Source organism: Cynara cardunculus (assembly GCF_001531365.2).
Source record: "Cynara cardunculus var. scolymus isolate 2C chromosome LG 6, CcrdV1, whole genome shotgun sequence".
NCBI lineage: Eukaryota > Viridiplantae > Streptophyta > Magnoliopsida > Asterales > Asteraceae > Cynara > Cynara cardunculus.
The window spans coordinates 10,780,345-10,790,999 of NC_037533.1; the positions used below are offsets into that span (position 1 = coordinate 10,780,345).

The 10,655-nt window shown below is 36.1% G+C and overlaps 3 protein-coding genes across 6 annotated transcripts in view; 2 read left to right on the forward strand and 1 right to left on the reverse strand.

Annotated features, from left to right (window-relative positions):
• LOC112514397 overlaps positions 1–4,372 on the forward strand; it is an 11,815-nt gene extending 7,443 nt beyond the window's left edge. Inside the window, exon 3 of one of the 2 annotated variants that reach the window (XM_025120845.1) lies at positions 3,901–4,289. In XM_025120845.1, the coding sequence (XP_024976613.1) occupies positions 3,901–3,984 (84 nt within the window). In that variant the 3' untranslated portion in view covers positions 3,985–4,289. Of the gene's footprint in view, positions 1–3,900 lie in introns of both variants that reach the window. The other variant, XM_025120846.1, reaches the window with a different exon arrangement.
• Positions 4,373–5,095: 723 nt separating this feature from the next.
• LOC112514962 (oxysterol-binding protein-related protein 1A) lies at positions 5,096–6,142 on the forward strand. The gene is made up of 2 exons (XM_025121615.1): positions 5,096–5,517; positions 5,788–6,142. Exons 1-2 carry the CDS (start codon positions 5,167–5,169, stop codon positions 6,133–6,135), a joined length of 699 nt encoding a protein of 232 aa, XP_024977383.1. The 5' UTR covers positions 5,096–5,166; the 3' UTR covers positions 6,136–6,142.
• A 488-nt stretch (positions 6,143–6,630) lies between these two features.
• LOC112514003 (probable serine/threonine-protein kinase DDB_G0279405) overlaps positions 6,631–10,655 on the reverse strand; it is a 12,298-nt gene continuing 8,273 nt past the window's right edge. For all 3 annotated transcript variants that reach the window (XM_025120279.1, XM_025120280.1, XM_025120278.1), the window contains 3 exons: positions 9,009–9,209; positions 7,665–7,826; positions 6,631–7,363 (listed from right to left, as the gene is read on the reverse strand). In XM_025120279.1, the coding sequence (XP_024976047.1) occupies positions 6,809–7,363; positions 7,665–7,826; positions 9,009–9,209 (918 nt within the window). In that variant the 3' untranslated portion in view covers positions 6,631–6,808. The remainder of the gene's footprint in view (positions 7,364–7,664; positions 7,827–9,008; positions 9,210–10,655) is intronic.

The window sequence follows — 10,655 nt, forward strand, 5'->3', positions numbered from 1 at the left end:
TTCCGCTGCTGTAATAACTCTATTCTAATGAAATAAATGTTTAAGATATGAAGTTTCTTTCATTCACTTGTACCAAGGGCAAAGGACAATACCCCTGGGAACAGGATATACCCTGTTCGGTTGGTTTATTTTTAGGCAGAATTTGTAATGTAGTTTCTCTTGAATAAATCATCCAAAAAACACAGAAGAAACTGTGAGAACAAATAACTGTTTGATTATCCTGCTGGAGTGGAAGGTAGACCAAAGACCTTATTGAACCATGCTAACATAGCCATGCACTAATGGCTCCCTCTCAATTATGACCATGGTAAACCTATGGTGGAATGAACAATCATTATGACAGTATCACCACTCAAGTTCTTAGTCATTACATGGTGCTACAATGTGGAACGTAAACAAAATAATGGCTTGAACAACCTAGCACCGTTGTTTCTTATTGCAACAAAGCCAACAAACTCTGTTGTCCTTCACTCCTTAAACTAACAATCCTCCTTCTCTTTGTCGCGTCTGCCATTTTTTTCTTTGAAGAATTCAGTTGAAATTGGATGCATTGAGCTTCTTACAAAAATGCCTATTTTCTTGTACCAGAACAATGTCAATACCAACACCGCTTGCATGCACATTCAAACTCAAAAAGCACATTAAAGTTGGGAATAACCAGTACAGGTGAAAAAATAAGTTTTTCTTTCGAAGATTTAAATGGATTTTAGGTATAATTAGACCAGTAAAACTCCCTCTTCTAAGACATTAGGAAGCCAATTCATAAGAACTTCTTACATCCGTGATGGAAGAGGGAGGTCACCACTATTTAATTGCCTCCACCTTGTAAGGATTCATAGAGATTCCTTGCTTAGACACCACAAAACCAATGAACACCATATAGGCACCATGAAATCACTTTTCTCCGATTTGATAGAGTTCTATGTTTCTTCAAAAAATCAAACACCTTCCTTAAATTATCCTAGTGTTCTTTTTTAGATTTTGAATACACAAGGACGTCACTAAAGTAGACAACAACGAATTTCCATTAAGAGGTTTTAGAACTTCATTCATCAATCTCATGAAAGTGCTAGGAGCATTAGACAAGTTGAATGGCATAACAAGCTATTCAAAGAGACCACCCTTGAATTTAAATGTTGTTTTCATTTCGTCCCCGTTATTCTAATTTGATGGTACTTACTATGAAGATGAATCTTGGAAAACACACATGAACAATGTAATGTATCATTCATACGGTCCACTCTAAGAATAGGGTACCTATATTTGATTGTAATGTTATTAATGGCTTTACTTTCAATGCAAATGTGCATGGAAACTTCCTTTTGGGGAAACAAAAGAGCAGGAAAAGAAAAGGGCACATGCTAGGTTTCACGTATCCTCCGGCTGCCAATTCATTAACTTGCCTTTGTAACTCCTCAGCTTCAATTGCGGGAATCCCTATAAGTTGCTTTGTTAGGAAGGATTGAACTTAGAATGAAGTCAATTTAGTGCGGATTTTTCTTAATAGGAGGTAAACCTGGGGTTAAGTTGTTCGTAAACACATCAACAAATTTGACCAACAAAGGTTTAACCATGCTAGGAACGTCACAACCCTCTTTCACCTCATCATGCTCAAGCATGCCAGCACCATTATACGATTCTCCTTTCACCTCGGTTTGACTCATGCACAAAGTCGTTCCACTTTTAGTCCCTACTTTGGTTTTAGACACTTCATTAGACTTCAAGGGAGTGAGAGCGATTTTCTTGCCACTCACATAAAAAGTAGGTATTCAAGTGTCCATTGTGATACGATCAAAATAACCAAGGCCTACCCAACAAGAAATGACAAGCATCCATCTGAACATCACATCATGATTAACGAAACTAATTGGAAAAGGAATAACTACTTGGTGTGTAACTTTTATCTCATTGCCTTGATTTAAGCAATTGGAATTTGCATGGATGTAGGTGTTTCATGTAGAAAGCCCAAGTTTTTCCACCATACATGTTGAGGTTGCTTTTGCACAACTTTCTCCATCCACTATCAAACTACATACATAAAGATGTCCTCCCTTTCAAGTCTTGTCATTAGGAGCCTCTGCAGTATGCATTACTCTCCTAATCACCAACATTTTACCACAATCATCCCCTACAACCTCTTCTTCATTAGACTCGATCATAGATAGGTTCTCTCTTCTTTGGTTTCAATATTCTTTTGCATGTTTTAAACCTTCTTCAATGTAAGAACATCTTGATTGGGATATTGGGCCTTGAAATGCTCATGACATGACATTTGAAGTGTTTCTTTCCCTGATTTAACGGAACTAAGGTTAACGAAGTTAGAGCAAGGGATCCAATCCATGACAAAAGTGAAACCATGATGACTACACATGTAGTTATTTCGTTTGGGGGACCAAGTAAAAAATTTCATATAACAACAGGGACGAAATTTGTAATTTACTCTAATATTAATGATGATAATATCGTTAATAGTACTTGTAATATTGTTAATAGTACTTGTAATATTGTTATTATCATTAACCGATGGGAATTTTTGTCCTATTACAAAGTTGTGAAGGAATGGAACTGAATTCCACCACAAAACCAATGGAATGATCAATTCTTTCGCTCAAAGGAATTTGCTAATTCCAATGGAATTCAATTCACCCATTTTGCAAACCAAACAAGCCATAGGAATCGAGTCAAATGGAATTTTCCATCGGATTCTGCCAGAATCTTGCTAACCAAACACCCCAGGTTCGCTAGGTCTTCTCCTACTTTCTCCTTACCGTTGAGGCCTTGAAGAATTGGAGGTTCATTCGGCCTTCTTAGAAGTGGCGTTTTCAAAGAATCCATAGGCTTAGATAGGGATTCTCAGGAACTTTCTTCTTAGCTTGTTTCTCTACCTTGATAGCCCACTTGCAAGCATCTTCAAAAGTCTAGAGGGGTTGCAACTCAACCTTTAAGCATGGTAGAGTTTAGGCCCCCCAACCTAGCAATAGTGTGCAATTCAGCTTCCTCATAGTGGTACAAGTCTTGTGCAGTTCAAATTCTCAAATGTATTCCAAAGTCTTCTTGGTTCCCTGTTTGGCATGCACTCTTTGAGTTTGGGACCGAGTCTTGACCCTCTTCTTGCCTTTAAGTTGCTTCTCATGCTTCATATTCTCATACCACAAGGAATCATGCATCTTGAGCTTAATCACAACTACCTTTAGGTCTTTCTTTTATCATACCCATTAGCTTCCAAGATTTTGTCCAGGGTTTGGACCAACTCAACAAAATCATCCGGATCTGATGAACCTTCAAAATCAGGTGGGTCAACTGTCAACCTAGATATCCCGAAAATCATGCATTTACTTCCTGTGAGACATCTCTCTGATCATGAGGAAGCATAAGTTTGAGGAACTGTTACTGTCACTAGATTCTGCACTTGCCACTTTACTCTATGTGTTCATGATTTCTTCAATCAGTCACCACCATTTGTTTTTATTTCTTCTTTCCATGTGTGCCTCCTACAGGTTGAGGACCCTTCTCATTCGTCTATACTCTATCCTAACTCAATTTTTGATCTTGTTCCAAGGTCATATTTCTTAGTGTAGCCATTTTCAGGAAAAAAACTAGGTCTTTAATGGTTAGAGATTGTGTTTAGTGGGAACTTTGTGTCTGCTTTAGAAAGAAAAATACAAAATTGATGTGAAATACGCAATGGGCCGATATTAGCTGTTGAACTGTTTTTATGCTATACAAGTAATATGAGTAAAGAACCCACAACTCTGATCTCTGGTATCAAATTCCATGTGTAGAAAGCCATCACATGATGAGTAATGGTTCCAGATGACTTGAAAACTTTGGTGTAATCGGTTTTAGGTTTGAGTTTATGAGAAGCATAATGGAATGATGATAACTGTTTTGTTGTTTCAGGAAATAATTCCTAGATTTTCTCCACGTGCTGGAGTCGACCACATCCAAACAAAGTTAGCAGCTGCTTTGAGTAAAGACAATTGAGGTTCCATTTCATAGAAGTGATTTATTATTGATGGGCATATGAAATGTTGTATATTTTACAGATGGATTATAATCAATCTAGAATGCTATAATTAACCAGGTTTCAGTCATTATCCTCTCCATTGCAGGATCTTGCTTTTCTTATATACAATCTGGAATTGAAATCTCAATCGCCTGTCTCTCCTCTTCTTATATAAATCTTCTGAATGAATTTGATTCTAAACACCGCTTCCCAATTACCAAATGTTGCAAATCTGTTTTCTACATGGTGGTAGTTGTTGGTGCATGCTTTGTTTGTTTCTCTATTAAATTGTTATTGGCTCTAATGTGTGAATATGGCTTAAATGAATTGATGTTCGATGTAATCTTTTTAGTAGTTAAGTTCAAAGGTTGACTGAACTATGGATAAAATTCAAAGAGTGCATATTCATATATGAATATACCCTTGGGCAGATGTAAATTAGCTGATGAATGACATGTACTGCATATTCACTCACATAAGTCAAATTGTGATAACCCATGAAAGGATAATACCCAAACCACAATATAACAAAGAGAGGGTTTTTTTTTTTTTTTAAATAGTTGTATATTCACATATGAATATATTAATGACCACGATGTCTGTAGTCGTGCATTATGCATATAATCAAATAAACCAAGTGTATGTGATGTAATGGATATTTATACATGAGTAGTCACATAGGCACCATGAATATAATTGAAGGTATACCCACTTATATACACCCGTTACAAGAGTCCAATAAACAAAAATAAAATATTTGTGGCTACGGAGGTTTAAATACAGTGACTTTGGGCTATCTGCAAAGCAAGTGGTCGTCATGGGTTTAGTCGGTTCGCATTGCGGGTTGGATATCCAGGTTAATCAAATATATATATATATATATATATATATATATATACACGTGTTTTTTGTTCCAATTTAAAGAGAAAATAAGAAAAATAAATAGATTTTTTAGGACCACGAGAACACATCCTACATAAATTATTAGCGGTTGTTATTTTTTGAAAAGTTGGTCGATTGAATCTATCGTAACATTTAAAACATTAATCCTTCTACTCGGTCTCTCCGATCAGAATACGAATTTCTCCACTTTTCCGATCTCTTACCATTTCTTAATTTCTCACACATTAATTCATGCATAAATATTCTAACAAGTGATCATGACATTGCCACCTCATCCCTCCACTTCCACCGTCGTCAACAACCGCCATGTCCTTTCTAATCATGTTGCACCGCCACCAACGACGGTTTCCGGTGATATTGCAGCTACAATGAGGGTATCAGGGATCTTGCTCAAGTGGGTTAATTGTGCTAAAGGCTGGCGACCACGATGGTTTGTTCTACAAGATGGTGTTCTTTCCTATTATAATGTTCATGGCCCCGATAAAACCGTTATCACGAAAGAAACCGATAAAGGCTGTCGGGTGATAGGCAGCCGTTTGTCTCATAATCGCCGCCACGTTAACCCTCATCACCTCCACCGGAAGCCGCTTGGTGAACTTCACCTCAAGGTGTTGAATCATATTCTATCGAATCGATTAGTCTTTTAAAATACACGACTTTTTGACAGTTTTCAGAATGTCAAGAAACCGTTTTCCTACACATAAATGCCTAAAAACCTGTCAGAATGTCATTTTTGTACACATAACCTTCTCACAAATTTAATGTCGTTTTTGTGTATGAAAGTGGCATTCTGAAACTTATTATAAGGTCATGAATTTAAAATAAAATTGTGAGGTCATTCAACCGGCAGAATGAGAGTTTCTTGTATTTCCTTTTAGGTATCGTCTATTCAGGAAAGTAGATCAGACGATAGACGGTTTTCGATATTTACCGGCACAAAAAGGCTGCATTTGAAGGCCAAGACTCAAGAAGATCAAACGGAATGGCTGGAAGCTTTACAGGCAGTCAAGCGGATGTTCCCACGAATGTCGAACAGTGAATTGATGAATCCGGCAAGGGTTTCCACAGAAAAGTTAAGGGAGCGATTATTGGAAGAAGGCGTAAATGAGACCGTCATTCAAGATACCGAAAGGATTATGAGGAGTGAATTTTCGGAAATGCAAGATCAATTGGTGCTTCTCCGGAAGAAAGTTTTCCTTCTCATCGATACATTACAAATGTTATAGTCCCCATACACGCRCACACACATACACAATATCTTTTGTTCACATGAGGAATACACATCTTCATTTAGTTTTTTGGCAATAAATCGAACTTGAGATATGATTATTTTTTCGTTGTCTAGATTGTTTACTGTATTCATCAATTTACCCATTCATCCGTTAAATCCCATTCATGACAGATAACATCAAAAATACCTTCATTGCAAATAAATATATAACCTTGAATGAGATTTTAATTAAATTCGTAACCTCCTGATGTATTAAAGAAAAAATGATCTCATACAAAGTCAAGGATTTACATTGCAAACACAAAAGGAGGGGGGTCATTAGGTTAAATGACCTCATGACAGATCTTTTAAATCCACGCCCTTTTAACATCTGTGAGAGATATCTTGTTTAACACTTCCACATATACAAGAATGCTTAAAAAGCTGTAAAAAGGTCGTGGATTTCCAAAAAAAACACTTGTCATGAGGTCATTTAACTAAATAGCCCATATCCTTTGGAACTGAAAATATCGAAAAACGACAAAAGTGTGCGAGATCTTCATCTTTTTTCAACATCAAATTGTTTGATAATACATGATCAACACAACATCCACCTAACCATACTCCATAATCACAAAATACAAACTTGTACACACAGAACCAATAGAATTCGCCATTACCTCCATTAATCACATTTCGAGTCGTTTCTTGAGTTGCAAACAGAGCTTCGACATTTCATCAAGCAATCTACATCTTTCATCTATTGTAATTGAACTTCCAGATTTTATATCTGGTACCGGGTCACTTACCAACTGTTGGAGTTGGGAACATAGCATTTTTGCTTTTGGATCTTCGCTGCAAGAATCAGCAACCAAATGAATAAGATTACGGTGATCATTAGATACCCGAGGTGGAATCGGAGGAACCAGGAAAGGATGTTGAAGAAGTTGCGGAATTGTCCATCTTTCCTTTCGATCCCATGAAAGGCATTTCTTTATTAGATCAAGAAGCCAAAGATTCGATAGTGGTTCATAAGGGATTTCGTAATTTGGATCTGTAATGACTTTGAATTTCGCCCAAAAAGTTGTGTAGTCTGCAAAGGGCGTTCTTCCATATACCATTTGGTACAGGATGCAACCAAGTGACCAAATATCCGATGGACGACCACACTTGATGGTATTTCCATTTGCATCTGTTTCGTTGCACATGAATGCCTCAGGGGACATGTAACTCAGCGTACCCACCTGCAAATGAAACATGTAACTCGGTTATCTTGCCAAATATCATTTAGGAACTGTAATTACCTTGAGAACCGTGAGAACCAACCATTCATGAATTATTCATGATGAATATACCTAAATATTCATGAATATTCGTGCGTTTTCATCATTCATAATATATATATATATATCTCTCTCATAAAAATCTATCACCATATTCATCATGAATAACTGGTTCTCACAGTATCAAAATATTTACAAGTCCCAAATGAATGTGCCCCTAATCTATTAATACGAAACAATTGGCAAAGGTAACTAACTAAACCTGAGAATCTCGTTGAATGTTTGTGGTGTCGCTCAAAATAGCTTTTGCAATACCAAAATCAATTAGTTTCAGCGAGCCTCTGACAAGGAGAAAATTAGCTGGCTTCAAGTCCGAGTGCACAATACGTTCCTCGTGTATGGTTTTAACAGCTAAAAGTATTTGCTGACATTTGTTCAAAAAAAGATGTATACATTACATTATTTGCATGGTCAATCATGAATAAAATTAACGCATGCTGATTTATAATGTATGAACTCTGCCAAATCAATCTCATAAAAAGACTAAACATGCATATTTTTCCATGGTACCAAGAAAAAACAAACTTACCCATATCATTATTGGAAAATAACAACATAAACCAGACTATCAAGCAAGGTTTACAATTTGATAGCAAAAGGATTGCATTACTTTTAAAGCATTTGTGCTTGATACTTTGCATCAGAACACCTATCATACACGTATTAATCCCAAAAGAAAAAAACTGTACTTGCAAATACATGAATGTATTTTCCCAAATTTTGTAAGGTACAATGGTAACATTTTTACTGTTAAAATAAAGTACAAGTGGTGTACAATGGTTACAAATTTTCACATTTTGCAAGTACATGGATTTTTCCAATGATATAAACCATGTTGCTCTATGTATCCCTTTTTATGTCAGAATGAGATCAAATTATATATTGAAGATATAAAAAATAAGTCTTGACATTGGTGTGTGTGTGAGGAGGAAATTAATAGGTATGGTGCATTTAGCAATATATAGGGGTGCATTTAGCCTACCCCTAATACAAAATGTCAAAAGTACAATTGTAACACAAGTAATATGCTCTTAGCAATAAGAACGGTGTTTATAGTTTGCAACACACTAAAGGTACAAAACAATCTAAGGCAAGATCAAGTCCTACATATTCCATCATATTATATATAACTAGCATCCCTGCAGTTGAACTTAACAACAAACACCACATGAAATTACCACTTTTCTCCAATCAAAGAACTATCAATTTTTTACCTACAACCAGAACAAATTCTTATTTCTTATTAATTTTAAAACTAAAAGTGATGCATTTGATTCTCAAAAAAGTCAGCTGTGACGTTTTTCTGGGACAAAAGCATGTCATCAAACCTGCATTGATCAGCTACCATACATATCAACAACATAATAAAGCAGTATCTAAGAACTATCAATGGTCTACTCTGTACACTTTTAGCTGTAATTTTGATATTTATACACTCGTGGCACCTAGTCAGTCTAAAAGGATCCATAGAGCTTCCCTACCATATGAAAATAGTTGAGAAGCTACAATTTAAAAAAAATGAGGCATTCAAGGTATTGATAGACACCTGCCAGTAAAAACGAAGCCAGTTCTCATCTATGGTTGACTTGGAACTGTCCAGTTCCCTCCACTTCTGGGACAACATGTGAGCTAAATCAATTTCACCATACTCAAGTACCATGTATATACAGCCATCTTCCTTGACTCTGCCATCCTTGTTACTCATGGAACCACTCATGACTTCCTTGAGCAAAACCTTATCTGTCACCTATGAAGAAGATGAATGTTAGAACCAGTCAAGAATCATGATTCATGCAGCTGCACCGTACCATTTGTTTCTCATCCTTCCTTAGGCTTACATTAAGATAACCAAGAACCTTCTTGGAAGTTTTCTTCTTTTTTTGCAATAAGAAAGTGACACAGGGTACTAATATAAACAGATTTGATGATGAAATGTACGAGAAACAAAGTTCCCCAGATGACTGTTCAACCATGCTTCTGACCCACGCACTCGGCAATTTGAACTCAGGACATTAAATTCGAATCCACCTAGTACGATGGAGAAGGGTTCCATTCAATTACATTCTGGTATCATAATAGACACTCAAGCTCTTAAACAAGAATATAATGTTCAATGAAAATGGGAGAACTTTCTGATGATATGCATATTTAGAGCGTAAGAAACACTAGGGCAATAATGGATATTCTTAAAAGCCAATATCAAGTGATGCAATATTATTCAAAGATATAAACTTGCATATATTATTGGTAGATTTATTAGTTAGAATATTATTACGAAGGTATTTAGGTCTGCTTTATATAATTTTTTTCCTTATTCTACCAGCTGTTAACCTCCAGAATGTTCTATGATCAGATATATTGACACATGAATCCATCAAAAAGATAGTCTTTTAGACAGCATAACAGGAGACTTGGTTTCAGTAGATTACTGAGCTCGGTTCTTGTGGCATAAGTCATTCTTCCCTCTTCTTACTCGCTCTATTTCCCTTCATTATCACATCCTAGATCTAAGTGGTAGTGTACCTAAAATAGACAGACATGTTAAGCTTTGGGACTGTGGAGACTTAGGGTATGACGCAATATCTATCACCAAGGAAACAACAATACCACGTATATACAAAATGAGCTCATAGGCCAAAAATATCATATTAAGAAAAACAAGCTGAAGAACACAACACACAGAATGGAAATATCATCTACCAATACTCCTCAAGTTTGACTATAGATACAGATCATGCCCAACGTGGCATAGATAAATTCAAAATCCAAGACCTTTTGTCTTAACAGGTACCTGTCCCATATATGACAAGATGGATAGGACAATTGTTGTAACCACAATGTGATTCCATGCAGGATGAATAGAACTCTATTGTGATTCGGTTTCTGGCGAAATGCTTGATCTTTTTACTTATATTAATTGACTCATCACAATGTATCCAATCAGTTTGCCATGAAGTGGGTCGAACTCGCAGAAGAGACATTGCCTATAGGTCTTTCAACAGTAAAAGCTGTCACTACACAATACTCGGACAAAACGATATGTTGTTTCTTAAGGGCTATGTTGTTACTGCGGTCAAAATACAAAATATCGGTCAGGACCGATATTCGATATTTCGGTTATATCGATGATATATCGGTCAAAAATAGCAAATAATATAATATTTCTGAGAATTATATATATATATATATGTAT

Coding starts and splice junctions, on each gene's coding strand:
- LOC112514962 (XM_025121615.1), top strand. CDS start 5,167: ATGACATTGCCACCTCATCCCTCCACTTCCACCGTCGTCAACAACCGC. Junction 5,518..5,787: donor TTGGTGAACTTCACCTCAAG/GTGTTGAATCAT, acceptor ATTTCCTTTTAG/GTATCGTCTATTCAGGAAAG.